General features: G+C 39.2%; 1 protein-coding gene and 1 pseudogene across 1 annotated transcript; both read right to left on the reverse strand.

Annotated features, from left to right (window-relative positions):
* Nucleotides 1-269: 269 nt before the first annotated feature.
* LOC120618996 (E3 ubiquitin-protein ligase RNF115-like) lies at nucleotides 270-1,295 on the reverse strand (annotated as a pseudogene).
* A 279-nt stretch (nucleotides 1,296-1,574) lies between these two features.
* Nucleotides 1,575-2,555, reverse strand: LOC120618997 (olfactory receptor 7A10-like). Its single transcript, XM_039883130.1, has one exon. It carries the CDS (start codon nucleotides 2,553-2,555, stop codon nucleotides 1,575-1,577), a length of 981 nt encoding a protein of 326 aa, XP_039739064.1.
* Nucleotides 2,556-10,635: the final 8,080 nt, after the last annotated feature.

Below are 10,635 nucleotides of genomic sequence, written 5' to 3' on the forward strand. Positions count from 1 at the left end.
TTCTGGCTGGGGGTAAACGCACATAATTGTTTCACAGTTATAAAATTACCACTCTGAATTGAGGAATCAGAGGCATTTTGTTGTAGACGTAATTCCATCTACAGATGCTAACTTAAAATTAGAGAAGAAAAACACTCACTACATTAATATGATGGGTTGGGTTTCTTATACGTTTCCTAAATCCACCCACTATTTTTTTTTCTTTTGATGCAATTTATACCTGTGGTAAGAAAAGTACCACAGCCCTGACTCAGACATGGTCTTTAGCTTCAGAAAGTCCATCAGTCCTGTAGGTGGCAGTCACTGCTAAATCTGTTGCTTGCAGAGGCCTCAGAGCTCTGAGTTTGCCAAATAGTGTGCTCACCATTTACCTCTGCCCGCATATAGAACATATATCATGCAGTTCTAACCATGGCACAATACAACGGCTCTGAAAGATGTGGCTGCAGGGTAACTGCTGACTTCCTCTTCAACTGTGTAATCTTCTTTGCTTACCGAACACTCTAAACACATATCGACTTGCTCCTGAGTTACTGTCATTGTTGGAAGAGATGTGATCTTCTCCTTGGCAGCTCGTGGAGGCCCTTTGTTTTTCAGTTGTCTTAAAAGCTAGCTTATGATGGCATCAAGCCCTGTGCGAACTCCCAGGCATAGTCCCCAGGGCTGGAGTGCAGCATTCCCCTCCAGGATAAAGGGTGTGGAGACCCAGGAACTGCAGAATTTGCAAAGACTCCAGCAAAGAACTGTTGTATTATTCTTTTCATAGCTGGAGATCTACCGGGATGAGTACTTCTTTGCAATCTATATCTCCCAATCATTGGCAACCTTGAAGGCCGACTTGGTCCCCAGAGTCAGTGTGAGTTTGGTGACCTCACTCATTGGCTCTATTATTTTAGTCCAGTGGATTGCTACTTAGAAATTGCCTAAAATCCTGTATAATCATACTGAGGTTCGAATTGCACCAGAACTCTGCAAAATGTGTTATTTCCTATATGGCTGCCACCACCCACCACCAAAAAAGCTGGAATCATCTGTCACTTCTTTAATTAAGCCTGATTCATATCTGGGATGATACATATTCTGGGAATTTGAGGCTGATCTTGCCCTTCCAAAAGTGGCAGAAAAACCAGTGTTTGGCGGTAGCAGTCCCAGAGCTCACCTCTGCTGCCTCTGCCACCGCATCCTCGGTATGGACATCTGTCTTTCAGGAGTCGGCATCCATCACGGGAGTCGTCCCCTCATAGAGAGGCAGGAGATCAAAGAGGAAATACAGTAGACAGTGACCACAAAGCCATCTTCCAACACCAAAGAGGCACAGGGCAGAAGAAATTATTTTTAAGATCCATATGTCTTCAAACGATAAATGGGATTTTCCAAATATTCTTGGTTTAAATCTGGGAAATACTTTGTGAGACTGGGAAAATGGACAAAGAGAGAAAATATCTATACATCAGAGCAGAAAGCATGATAAACAATTACTTACATTGTATAGAGAAGGTGAAAAACTAAATGGAAATTCCAGCAAATAAATAAAGAAGGCATATTCTATTGTCAATTTTCTGGTTCCAAGGCTTTTAGCTCTCCAAACACAGAAAGTTCTTCAGTCCCAGAACAGTTGTCCCTTTTCTAGCTGCCATCCCACAGAATCTTTTCAGAGCCCCCTTTATGTCTTTGTTCCTGAGACTGTAGATGAAGGGGTTCAGCATGGGTGTGATCACAGCATACGTCACCGAGGCTACTGCACCTGAATGAGAGCTGTGGGTAGCAGCAGAGCTGAGGTACACACCTAGAAATGTACAGTAAAATAAGGACACAACAGAGAGGTGAGAAACACAGGTAGAAAATGCTTTATACTTCCCCTGAGCTGATGACATTCCACGTATGCAAGAAACAATCTTAGAGTAAGAGTAAAGGATGCCAGCAAAAGGAACACCAGCCAGCAGCACGGCTGACAAATACATCACCAGGTTATTTAGAAAGGTGTCAGAACAGGCAAGTTGGATCATCTCATTGATTTCACAGAAAATGTGGGGGATTTTCAAGACTGTACAGAAAGATAGTCGCAACATCATCAAGCTTTGTAACAAGGAATACAGGGCACTCATGATCCAGGACACCAGAAGCAGCAGTCCACAGAGTCGGCGGTTCATGATGACTGTGTAGTGCAGGGGGTGACAGATGGCCACAAAGCGGTCATAGGCCATCACAGTCAGAAGGAAGTCATCCAACGCTCCAAAGAGTATAAAAAAGCACATCTGTGTGATGCAGCCTTTATAGGTTATGACTTGGCTCTGTGTTTGGATGTTCACCAGCATCTTTGGGATGGTGGTGGAGGTGAAACAGATGTCCCCCAAGGACAGGTTGGAGAGGAAGAAGTACATGGGTGTGTGGAGGTGGGAGTCTGAGCTGACAGCCAGGATGATGAGCAGGTTTCCAAAGATGGTGATCAGGTACATGGAGAGGAAGAGCCCAAATATGAGAGGCTGCCATTCTGGTTCATCTGAAAATCCCAGGAGAAGAAATTCTAAAATTTGTGTACCATTCCCTTGTTCCATGTGATGGAGGTGATGACTGAAAATGAACAAAAACAAGATGATTAATTTTTACCCATCAGTATCACTAACATGTGAAATGCTACAATTTATATTTTAACCGTAAAATGTATATACGACATATATATATGGTTTTGTAGAGATTTGATCTCCTTTAAGTAAGGTCATGTGACATCTCTAATTGCAAATTACTGATGTCCTCTTAGCAATTTGCCAAATAAATCATTTTTATATTGGTTTAATGAGAAATTCTTTTACACGCTGAAGAATAAATGCTGAGTCCTGGCCATTTTCTAGACAAAGAGTACAAGGTGCTGAAAAACAGAAGTCCTTATAATCCAAAGATGGAGAAGGAATATAAAAAAGTGAAAAATTATACACAATGTTAGATGGTGCCTGTGCTTTGAAGAAAAAGAAAGTTTGTATACAAGTTCGTAGATGTGCGTGTGATTTTCAATGGAATTGAGAAAGACTTGAAACAAGGTGCTACTTGAGCAGAGACCTTAAGGGAGATGCAGAAAAGACAGGAAGATTTTGGGGAAGGGTGTAGCTTGCGTGGGAAAGAGCCAGTGCAAAGGTCCTGAGTTTGGCCCTTGCCTCAAGTAAACATGCTCAAAAGGAAGCCATGTGGTGAGGGGAATGAGAAAGAAGGAGATGATAAGGATGCTGTCAGAGAGTGGAGGAATGACATGGCCTGTCTGCTTCAGATGAAACTTCAAGACCCTTCAAGACCCAGGGTTCACTCAATTACATATTGTTCCTTAAACTTTATTATCTTTGCAAGGGATTCTGTGAGGAGTGATGTCTTCTTTATTTCCATCTTTTGATCGACATTCTGCATGTGTATTTTAAAGAACACATTTCAGAGAATATGAGCTAGGTATCCCTGCCCTGAGAAGTCAAGAAATGCTCAGCTACACGAAAAACACACACTCACACCCACCTCCTGGGTCATGTTAATACTAGCTTATACTCACCCCCAGACACAATAATGAAGAAAGAAGTAATACAAGGCAAGATAATATCAGATTATCCCCCTACAGATTATAGAATAAGTTCTGAAGTCCATTGATAAGCTCTCAAATCGACATGTAAAACTGGGACTCCATTGTCATATAAGTATTTTCCGCCCTTATTTTAAAATTAGTTAAATAAGAAGAGATTAAATAATGAAAGATAGAGGAAGAGAGACAGAGAGACAGAGAAGAGACAGAGACAGAGACAGAGACAGAGACAGATCTAATAATCCTGAGAGAGTGTGATGAGGAGAAAGCATCCTTAGTTGGTAACATGCCAACCGCAGTTGTTTTGCCGTATGCCCAGAATTATCAACAAGGTAGCAAATAACTATTTATTCAAAACAGAAAACAGAAATTTCTTTATGTGTCAAGATATCTCACAGGTCAAACATATTACTAGAAAATTTGCAAAGAATAAACCTATAATTTACAAAAGGAAATATACAATGTATAGAAAAAAAGCAGAGGTTTTTACAGCTGAAATGAGACATTAGTAAATAACATTAAGTGCAAAGTCTTGGAAATTTGAAAACTCGGTTTTGTTTCTGAGATCTACCACTGCTTAGTTTTTTCAATGAGAGACAGCTGAACATTCTAAATGCTAAATCCTAAACCAAATAGTATAGAAAGTGATATCAATTTAGAACGATGTCAGGTTTGAACAATATATGTAACAAACTTAGCAAAGTAATCATCTATTGTCTGTTGGCAAATAAATGATGACCACTGTGATGAGACGAGACAGATTATTTTTTTCTGCATCTTATGTCTCCATTACTTCTCCACCTCTAGGACCTCAATTGCACAGCCATATTTTATTGTCACCTCTCCCATCTTCTAAGGGCTGGAAACCCTCTAGACAGAAATCACATTGACCCACGAAGATCTCTTTATATTGAATACTGTTCAGAAGACTCCCGAATTAAACGCCATCCCAGTGATTCCTCAAAGAAGAGAGAAGTCAAATTTTGTAGCTTCAAACACAAGACTCATGTCTTGTGGCCTTTTCACCCCTTTCACCCACAGAGAGCCCTGCCCGTGCTCACACTAATCTCCCAAACGTTGAACTTGACTCCCAGCTTCTCCTGGCACCACAGCTACAAAGCTCAGAGCCTTTACACTCATACTTCCTTCTGCTTGCAGTCACCCCACCAGACATTTTGGAACTTTCCAAACCCTCTCCATCCTCCAAATACCAAGTCCTCTTCAGATTGCCTGCATCTTCTCTTTCATGAGTCTTTTCTTTGTCTGAACATTATCACAGGAAAAATACTTTCTCATCAAGTTACTTACATATTAGGATGCCCATGGTATAATTTTTATTTATTTCTCTGTCTTTTCTCCCTGCTACACAGTGAGTGCAGTGAGGCATGTAGCATGTTAAACAAATCACCACCTTCCCACTAGACTTAGCTGAGATGAAAACAGTAGCTGAATAAATAATCACTCCACAGAGGGATGAGAGAACATTCTCAGAGAAATTGCTGATGATGAGAGAAGGAAGAGAAGGAGGCAACACTGATGTAGTTGTAGGGGCCGTGCCAGTGGAATGTTTTCTACATTCTATATCAGGACGCAGTAGAGTAACAGTTTATAGTTTGCAAGAATTAACTAGAATAGAATCAAAAAGCCATAAGAGAAAATATGAGAGTGCATGATATATAGAATATATACTTAATCGTATCAGGATTCTCTTTGTCAATCCCATGTGTGTGTGTGTGTGCGTGTGTGTGCCTGGTGTGTGTGTGCATTGCTGTGTATCTGTGCAGGCATGCTGGATCACAACACAAAAAGAATGTCTTATTTTGGGAGAAAATGAAAACCTCCTGAATCTACTGGAATAAATATAAGAATAGTTCTAAAAGACCACTTCTCGCCAATGAGAGAAAAGCACCAAGAATGAAGAACTCACAAAGAGTCAGGTGCAGAGAAAAGAGGCAGCTGGCGTGGGTGCTGCAGTTCCCTAAGGCTCAAGGGACATCACACTGACAGGTTCTTTACTGCCCCACCGGCCTCATCACGGCGTCCACCTCAGCCCTGATCTAATTTTATTCCTGCACTTATTGCACATTTACATAACCAACCTTGTTTTTCTATGGCACAGTAGTAGATGAGCCTGGCCATTCTCTCATTTTTCTTTGTGGAATTATTTCCTTTATTTTTGGGCTTTGAGTTTTGACCTCTTTTTAACAAATCTGATGGGTACACTAGTCCTGGTTCTCTTCCTTATCCAACATGAAAATGTCTCCCTAAACATATTCTATAAAATCCTCCTTATGCTTATACAACTATTGGTGCCCTTTCTTCATACATTTGTCCCTAAGGAAATGATGTCATATTGCACTCATTTCACTGTACTGGGCCTTCTCCTTTGTAATATAAGGTTCAATGAGTAAAGGCCTCACTTATTTTACATATGTGGTTTCATAATATGTGCATTAATACAGAACAAATGTTGAGAAATGGGGAAATATGGCCAAGTTAAAACAGTAGATTTTAATAACTGTATTAAGTCAACTTGATTAATATGTAAGACTAATTATAAAAGAAAAACAATAACTTAATCACATTGATATGGATCTCTAATTCCAGATAATTGGCAAAGACCTGGATAGAAAAATATAAACATATACTTTTGAAAAGTTGTGAGGAAGAAGTCTCTACTGTTAAAATTTCTACCTATATAGACATAAATAGATACAGATATTCTTAGGAAAGGGTAGATGTGATCATTAATGAATGAAAAAAAATGCTGATCAAGAGATAGGTGAGGACATATAAGTTTTTTCATGTAAAAATAATGAGGGGGGATATAATATGACCAACTGTTAAAATTGAACAAAAAAATTATAATTGTCATACTTTCCAACAAATACATCTCTATATATATGATGGAATTCAATGCCTAACAGCAAAGTTGGTAGAAAAAACTCCACATTAATATATTAAATAAATTAATTAGTCTACCTAGCCAACAAACATGGCCATGTCTGGGCACTGGGCGAGGTTGGTTAGGCTCCCAGAAGACCTCAGGTAGAAATTCTCAGGTTTCATCCTCTCTGATCCTTCCTTGAAGTACCTGCTGTGCTCTCCGACTCATCTGAATGGGATCTCTGAAAAGAAAAACTCCGTGTGGAAGTCTGAATGCCTCCCTGGATGGTTTATCATGGAGACTGAAGCTCTGTCCCCAAACTAGGCAGCAGAACACAGTAAGCATTGGTCCCACATAGACTTAGGAATCCAAAATAACAAATATGTCCTGTAAAGCCCAGGTTTGCATGCACAGAGTGGAGATCATTTCTGCTTCATTTATCTGCTCATTAGGCACTGTTTCCAATGTTACTCCCACCTCTGAGCCCTGATTTCCCTGTGGGACGGTCTGGAAATTTTCCTGCTGATTTTATGTTCCCAAGAGACCAGTTTAGAAAGTTTAGAAGTCAAGTGAATCCTGTTTTTATTACTCCTCCATAATTCTCCTACCTGCAAGAGGTGTCACCTCCCAGATCCTAATCCCAACCCTGAGTAAAAGTTCTCTCAAAAGCTTAGACTGAGGATACTGTCTTTATTAGATCCCAGGGTCTTCAAAGAATTGGCACATGTTGGGACGCAACCCCTGATAAGTCTAGAAAATTGCTATTTCCCCCTTCATCAAAAGGGAAACTGTGACTTTAATGTAAACTTTGGACACTACACTCGGCTTCATGACACTTGACCAAATTAATTAAGAATATTATACTCATATCAGAAGTTAAGAGCTGTTCTTTAGTCCTACATTATAAAGGGTTTGCTAATTATAAGAAACATTTTTACATAATTTTATGCCATATTATCTGAGCTTTAACCTTAAGGCTTTGTCATATTTCAGTTTTATTAAAGTCCATCTTATGGGGTTGTACTATTATGAACTCTATCTCACATTGCAGAAATGGGGATAAACTTGAAAAAGTTTAATGATCTGCTTGAAGTTATAATCAGAGTAGTGAATAAGTACTGATTGGAATCTGACAGGACGCTTCCAGTTTTTAATCTCTAGGCCAGGGGTTCCCAGCCAGAGATGATATTGCCTCTGGACTATTAGGCAATGTCTGAAGGGAGGCTGCAAAAAAAATACAATATCCAACACAAATAATTATGTCAAATTGAGTAAGTTTGAAAAGCTAGTCTGGACCGGCACTTCTCCTACTTTAATGTGCGTATGACTCATGCAAGATTGGAGTTCAAGTGCAAATATTAATTCAGCAGGTCTTGTTGGGCCCAGGGACTCTACCTTTCTCACAAGCTCCAGGAAGATGCTGATGCTGCAGGTCCTGGTCTGAAGACACTGTATGTCCTCAAGCTGAGGTCCTCTGATCATATAAGGGGCAACTAGTTGTACATCATCTTCACAGAAAATTGCGTTTGCATTAAATTTTGTATGAAATGCATGCAGTCATGCACTATCAAACAAAAGGGATAAATTCTGAGAAATGTGTGGTAGGTTAGGTAGCATAGAGCACACTTACACAAACCTAAATAGTTAGCCTACTACATACCTAGGCTATGTGGTATAGTCCATTGCTCTGAAGGGGAAGAAAAACATTTCTTTCTACCCTTCTGGGTTCTTTGCTGACACATCCTTGTAACAAAGGACAGATTAATAGAAGAAAACTAATAAAATTTAATAACATGTATTTCTTCTGTATACATGAGAGAGATCCAGGAAAATGAGTAACTCCCCAGAATGGCCTGAGCTACCATGATAACTACTGTCTTTAGCTCAAGATAGAAGAAGGTCTGGGGTTGAGTGCAGTCAGTTATAGGAAGTTACCAGGAAAAGCACAGTAAATGAGGTAAGGGTGTTATGCAGACGTAAGTCATTGTCTTCTTCTTTGATGAGTTTCTAGAGAAAAGGCCACCACTTTTTTTCTGGTATAGCCAGGGAGACACTCTTACAATTGGAGATATTCCTTATTATGTAAATGTTTCTTACAGTGTAACTTGTACTTGGATTTCAGAGCTTCTCCTATATCTGCTGTTTCTTAAAATTCACCAGTCTAAAGATAATCGTTTTGCCAAATTGATATATTTTGGGGTGAGAAATTCTGTTCCCTTACACTTCCTAAGTTATAGACATTTCTAATGTGTTATTATACTGTACACTGCAGGAAATTGTATGATTGTGACTATTTGTGTAACGCCTCACATTCTGATGTTACTATGGCTATAAAGTCTTAGGCTATAGGAATTTTTCAGCAACATTATAATCTGGGAAATATTTTTTTTAATAGAAAGGTCTTTGTGTCACCAAATAATACACATCAGAAAAAGACTTTGTAGTAGGAAGAATAAGGGCCTCCAAGAGATGTCTGCATTCAAACCCTGGAAATTTTGAATATGTTATTTATTATAGTAAGGAAAGATTGAGATAACCCTTGGAATACTTTTGCCATCAGTAGACTTTAGATAAAAAGATTGGCTGTGGTTATGCAAGTGGAAATAGTGTAATCACTATAGTCCTAGAACAGGAAGGAAGAATAGTTGGAATCAGAGGAAAATTAGAAGATGCTACATTGCTGGGTTTGGTGATGGAGAAAGGGCTGTGAACAAAGGAATGCTTGTGGCCATGAGAAACTAAAATTGGAGAGGAAACAGATTCTCTCCTGGAGCCTCCGGAAGAACCAGCCCTGCAGACATTGAGACTTCATTCAGCCTTCTGAAATTCAAAACAGTATGAACATAAATTTGTTTCCTTCTTACCCTATGGTTTTAATTTATTACAACAGGAATGTAATACATTTATTCAATAAATTTTTTTGTAGGAAACAAAATTTTGTTCTTCCAGTTTATTCTATTAGTTTCCCTTGAGTAAGAACATTTGTGTTGAAATCCCACCTTAAGTAGAAGGAAAAAAATCACAAGTCTGGGGATTTTACTTCATTAGCTGATCTAATGAATTCTCCATGGCATAAAAGTAAATGTGTTTCTGACTTTGAGGCCTTGGTGCATTAAGATAGGAAATGTAATTCATTCATTTTTACTTTTAATGTCTTGATTTTTTTTTATAGTGCCTGCAAATGTGTGAAGGCAAATAGAAAGGGGTCTGAATGAACTTTGGTTTTTGTTCTAATTTCTGTTCTCTTAATTGATCAAGGGACTCTTGAAGTCTAGCTATTATAACAATACGAGGGCTCTCTAAAAAAATGTTCTAACATGGGTGATGAACACACAGTGTGAATATATATATGACTTACTGTTAAAGTCTACAGCTAAAATTTATTGGATTTCATTAACCAATGTCACCATAAAAAAATAAAATATAAAAAATATTCTTTCTTTTTTTCAATTTAGAAGTTTTGCTTATTAAAGGGTGCTGTATTCTGGCCCTGATGGTAGGGTTTATAGCAACTCAGACCAGTACCATAGACATTAGAGGCATTCCACAAAGGAGAATGCAAAACAATGCAATCATCACAAAAGTTTACCCCGGAGTTAGCCTAAGGAAGATGGGGTGCCCTGTCTTTAAACAGCTGTTCCAAAAAAGAGAATCACGTGCTTTTCTCCCTTGAAAAGAATGAGATTTAAGATTATCTAAGCTTGGACCCACAGCCTAATTGGCTGCCCACCAGAAGCATAAGCATCCTCCAGCTGGCAGAGATAACAGACCATCTCTGGGAGGAACAGGATAGACACAGGAAAGCCCCTGATGGCTTGTCCTGGCTGAACAAAGGAAAGGTGCATGTTGACAAGTGCACTGGTTGGTACAAGCAGAGAGAAAATATTCTCACTGGCCATAAGGCCAAGCTCTCAGGACATTAACAAGATGAAAGGAGAGAAACAAGACAGAGACAGAGAAAAACCAACCCTATGAGTACTCCTACCAAGCCAAGGGTCGCTATACTGAGAAAATAGTTCAACAAATGTTTTCTCCTGCAAATCAAATTGAGAAGAAAAAAAGACTCTCAAAACTTTCACTCTCACGAGATCCACAGAGAAATTTTGGGTATGATGACATGGTAAGAAGCCTTAACTTCCACTGGCCTGTGTCAGACACCCCAGGATCTCCTCATCTGTAGCAGCCTCATGGG

Source organism: Pteropus medius, unplaced genomic scaffold (genome assembly GCF_902729225.1).
Source record: "Pteropus medius unplaced genomic scaffold, Ma_sr-lr_union100, whole genome shotgun sequence".
Classification (NCBI taxonomy): Eukaryota; Metazoa; Chordata; class Mammalia; order Chiroptera; family Pteropodidae; genus Pteropus; species Pteropus medius.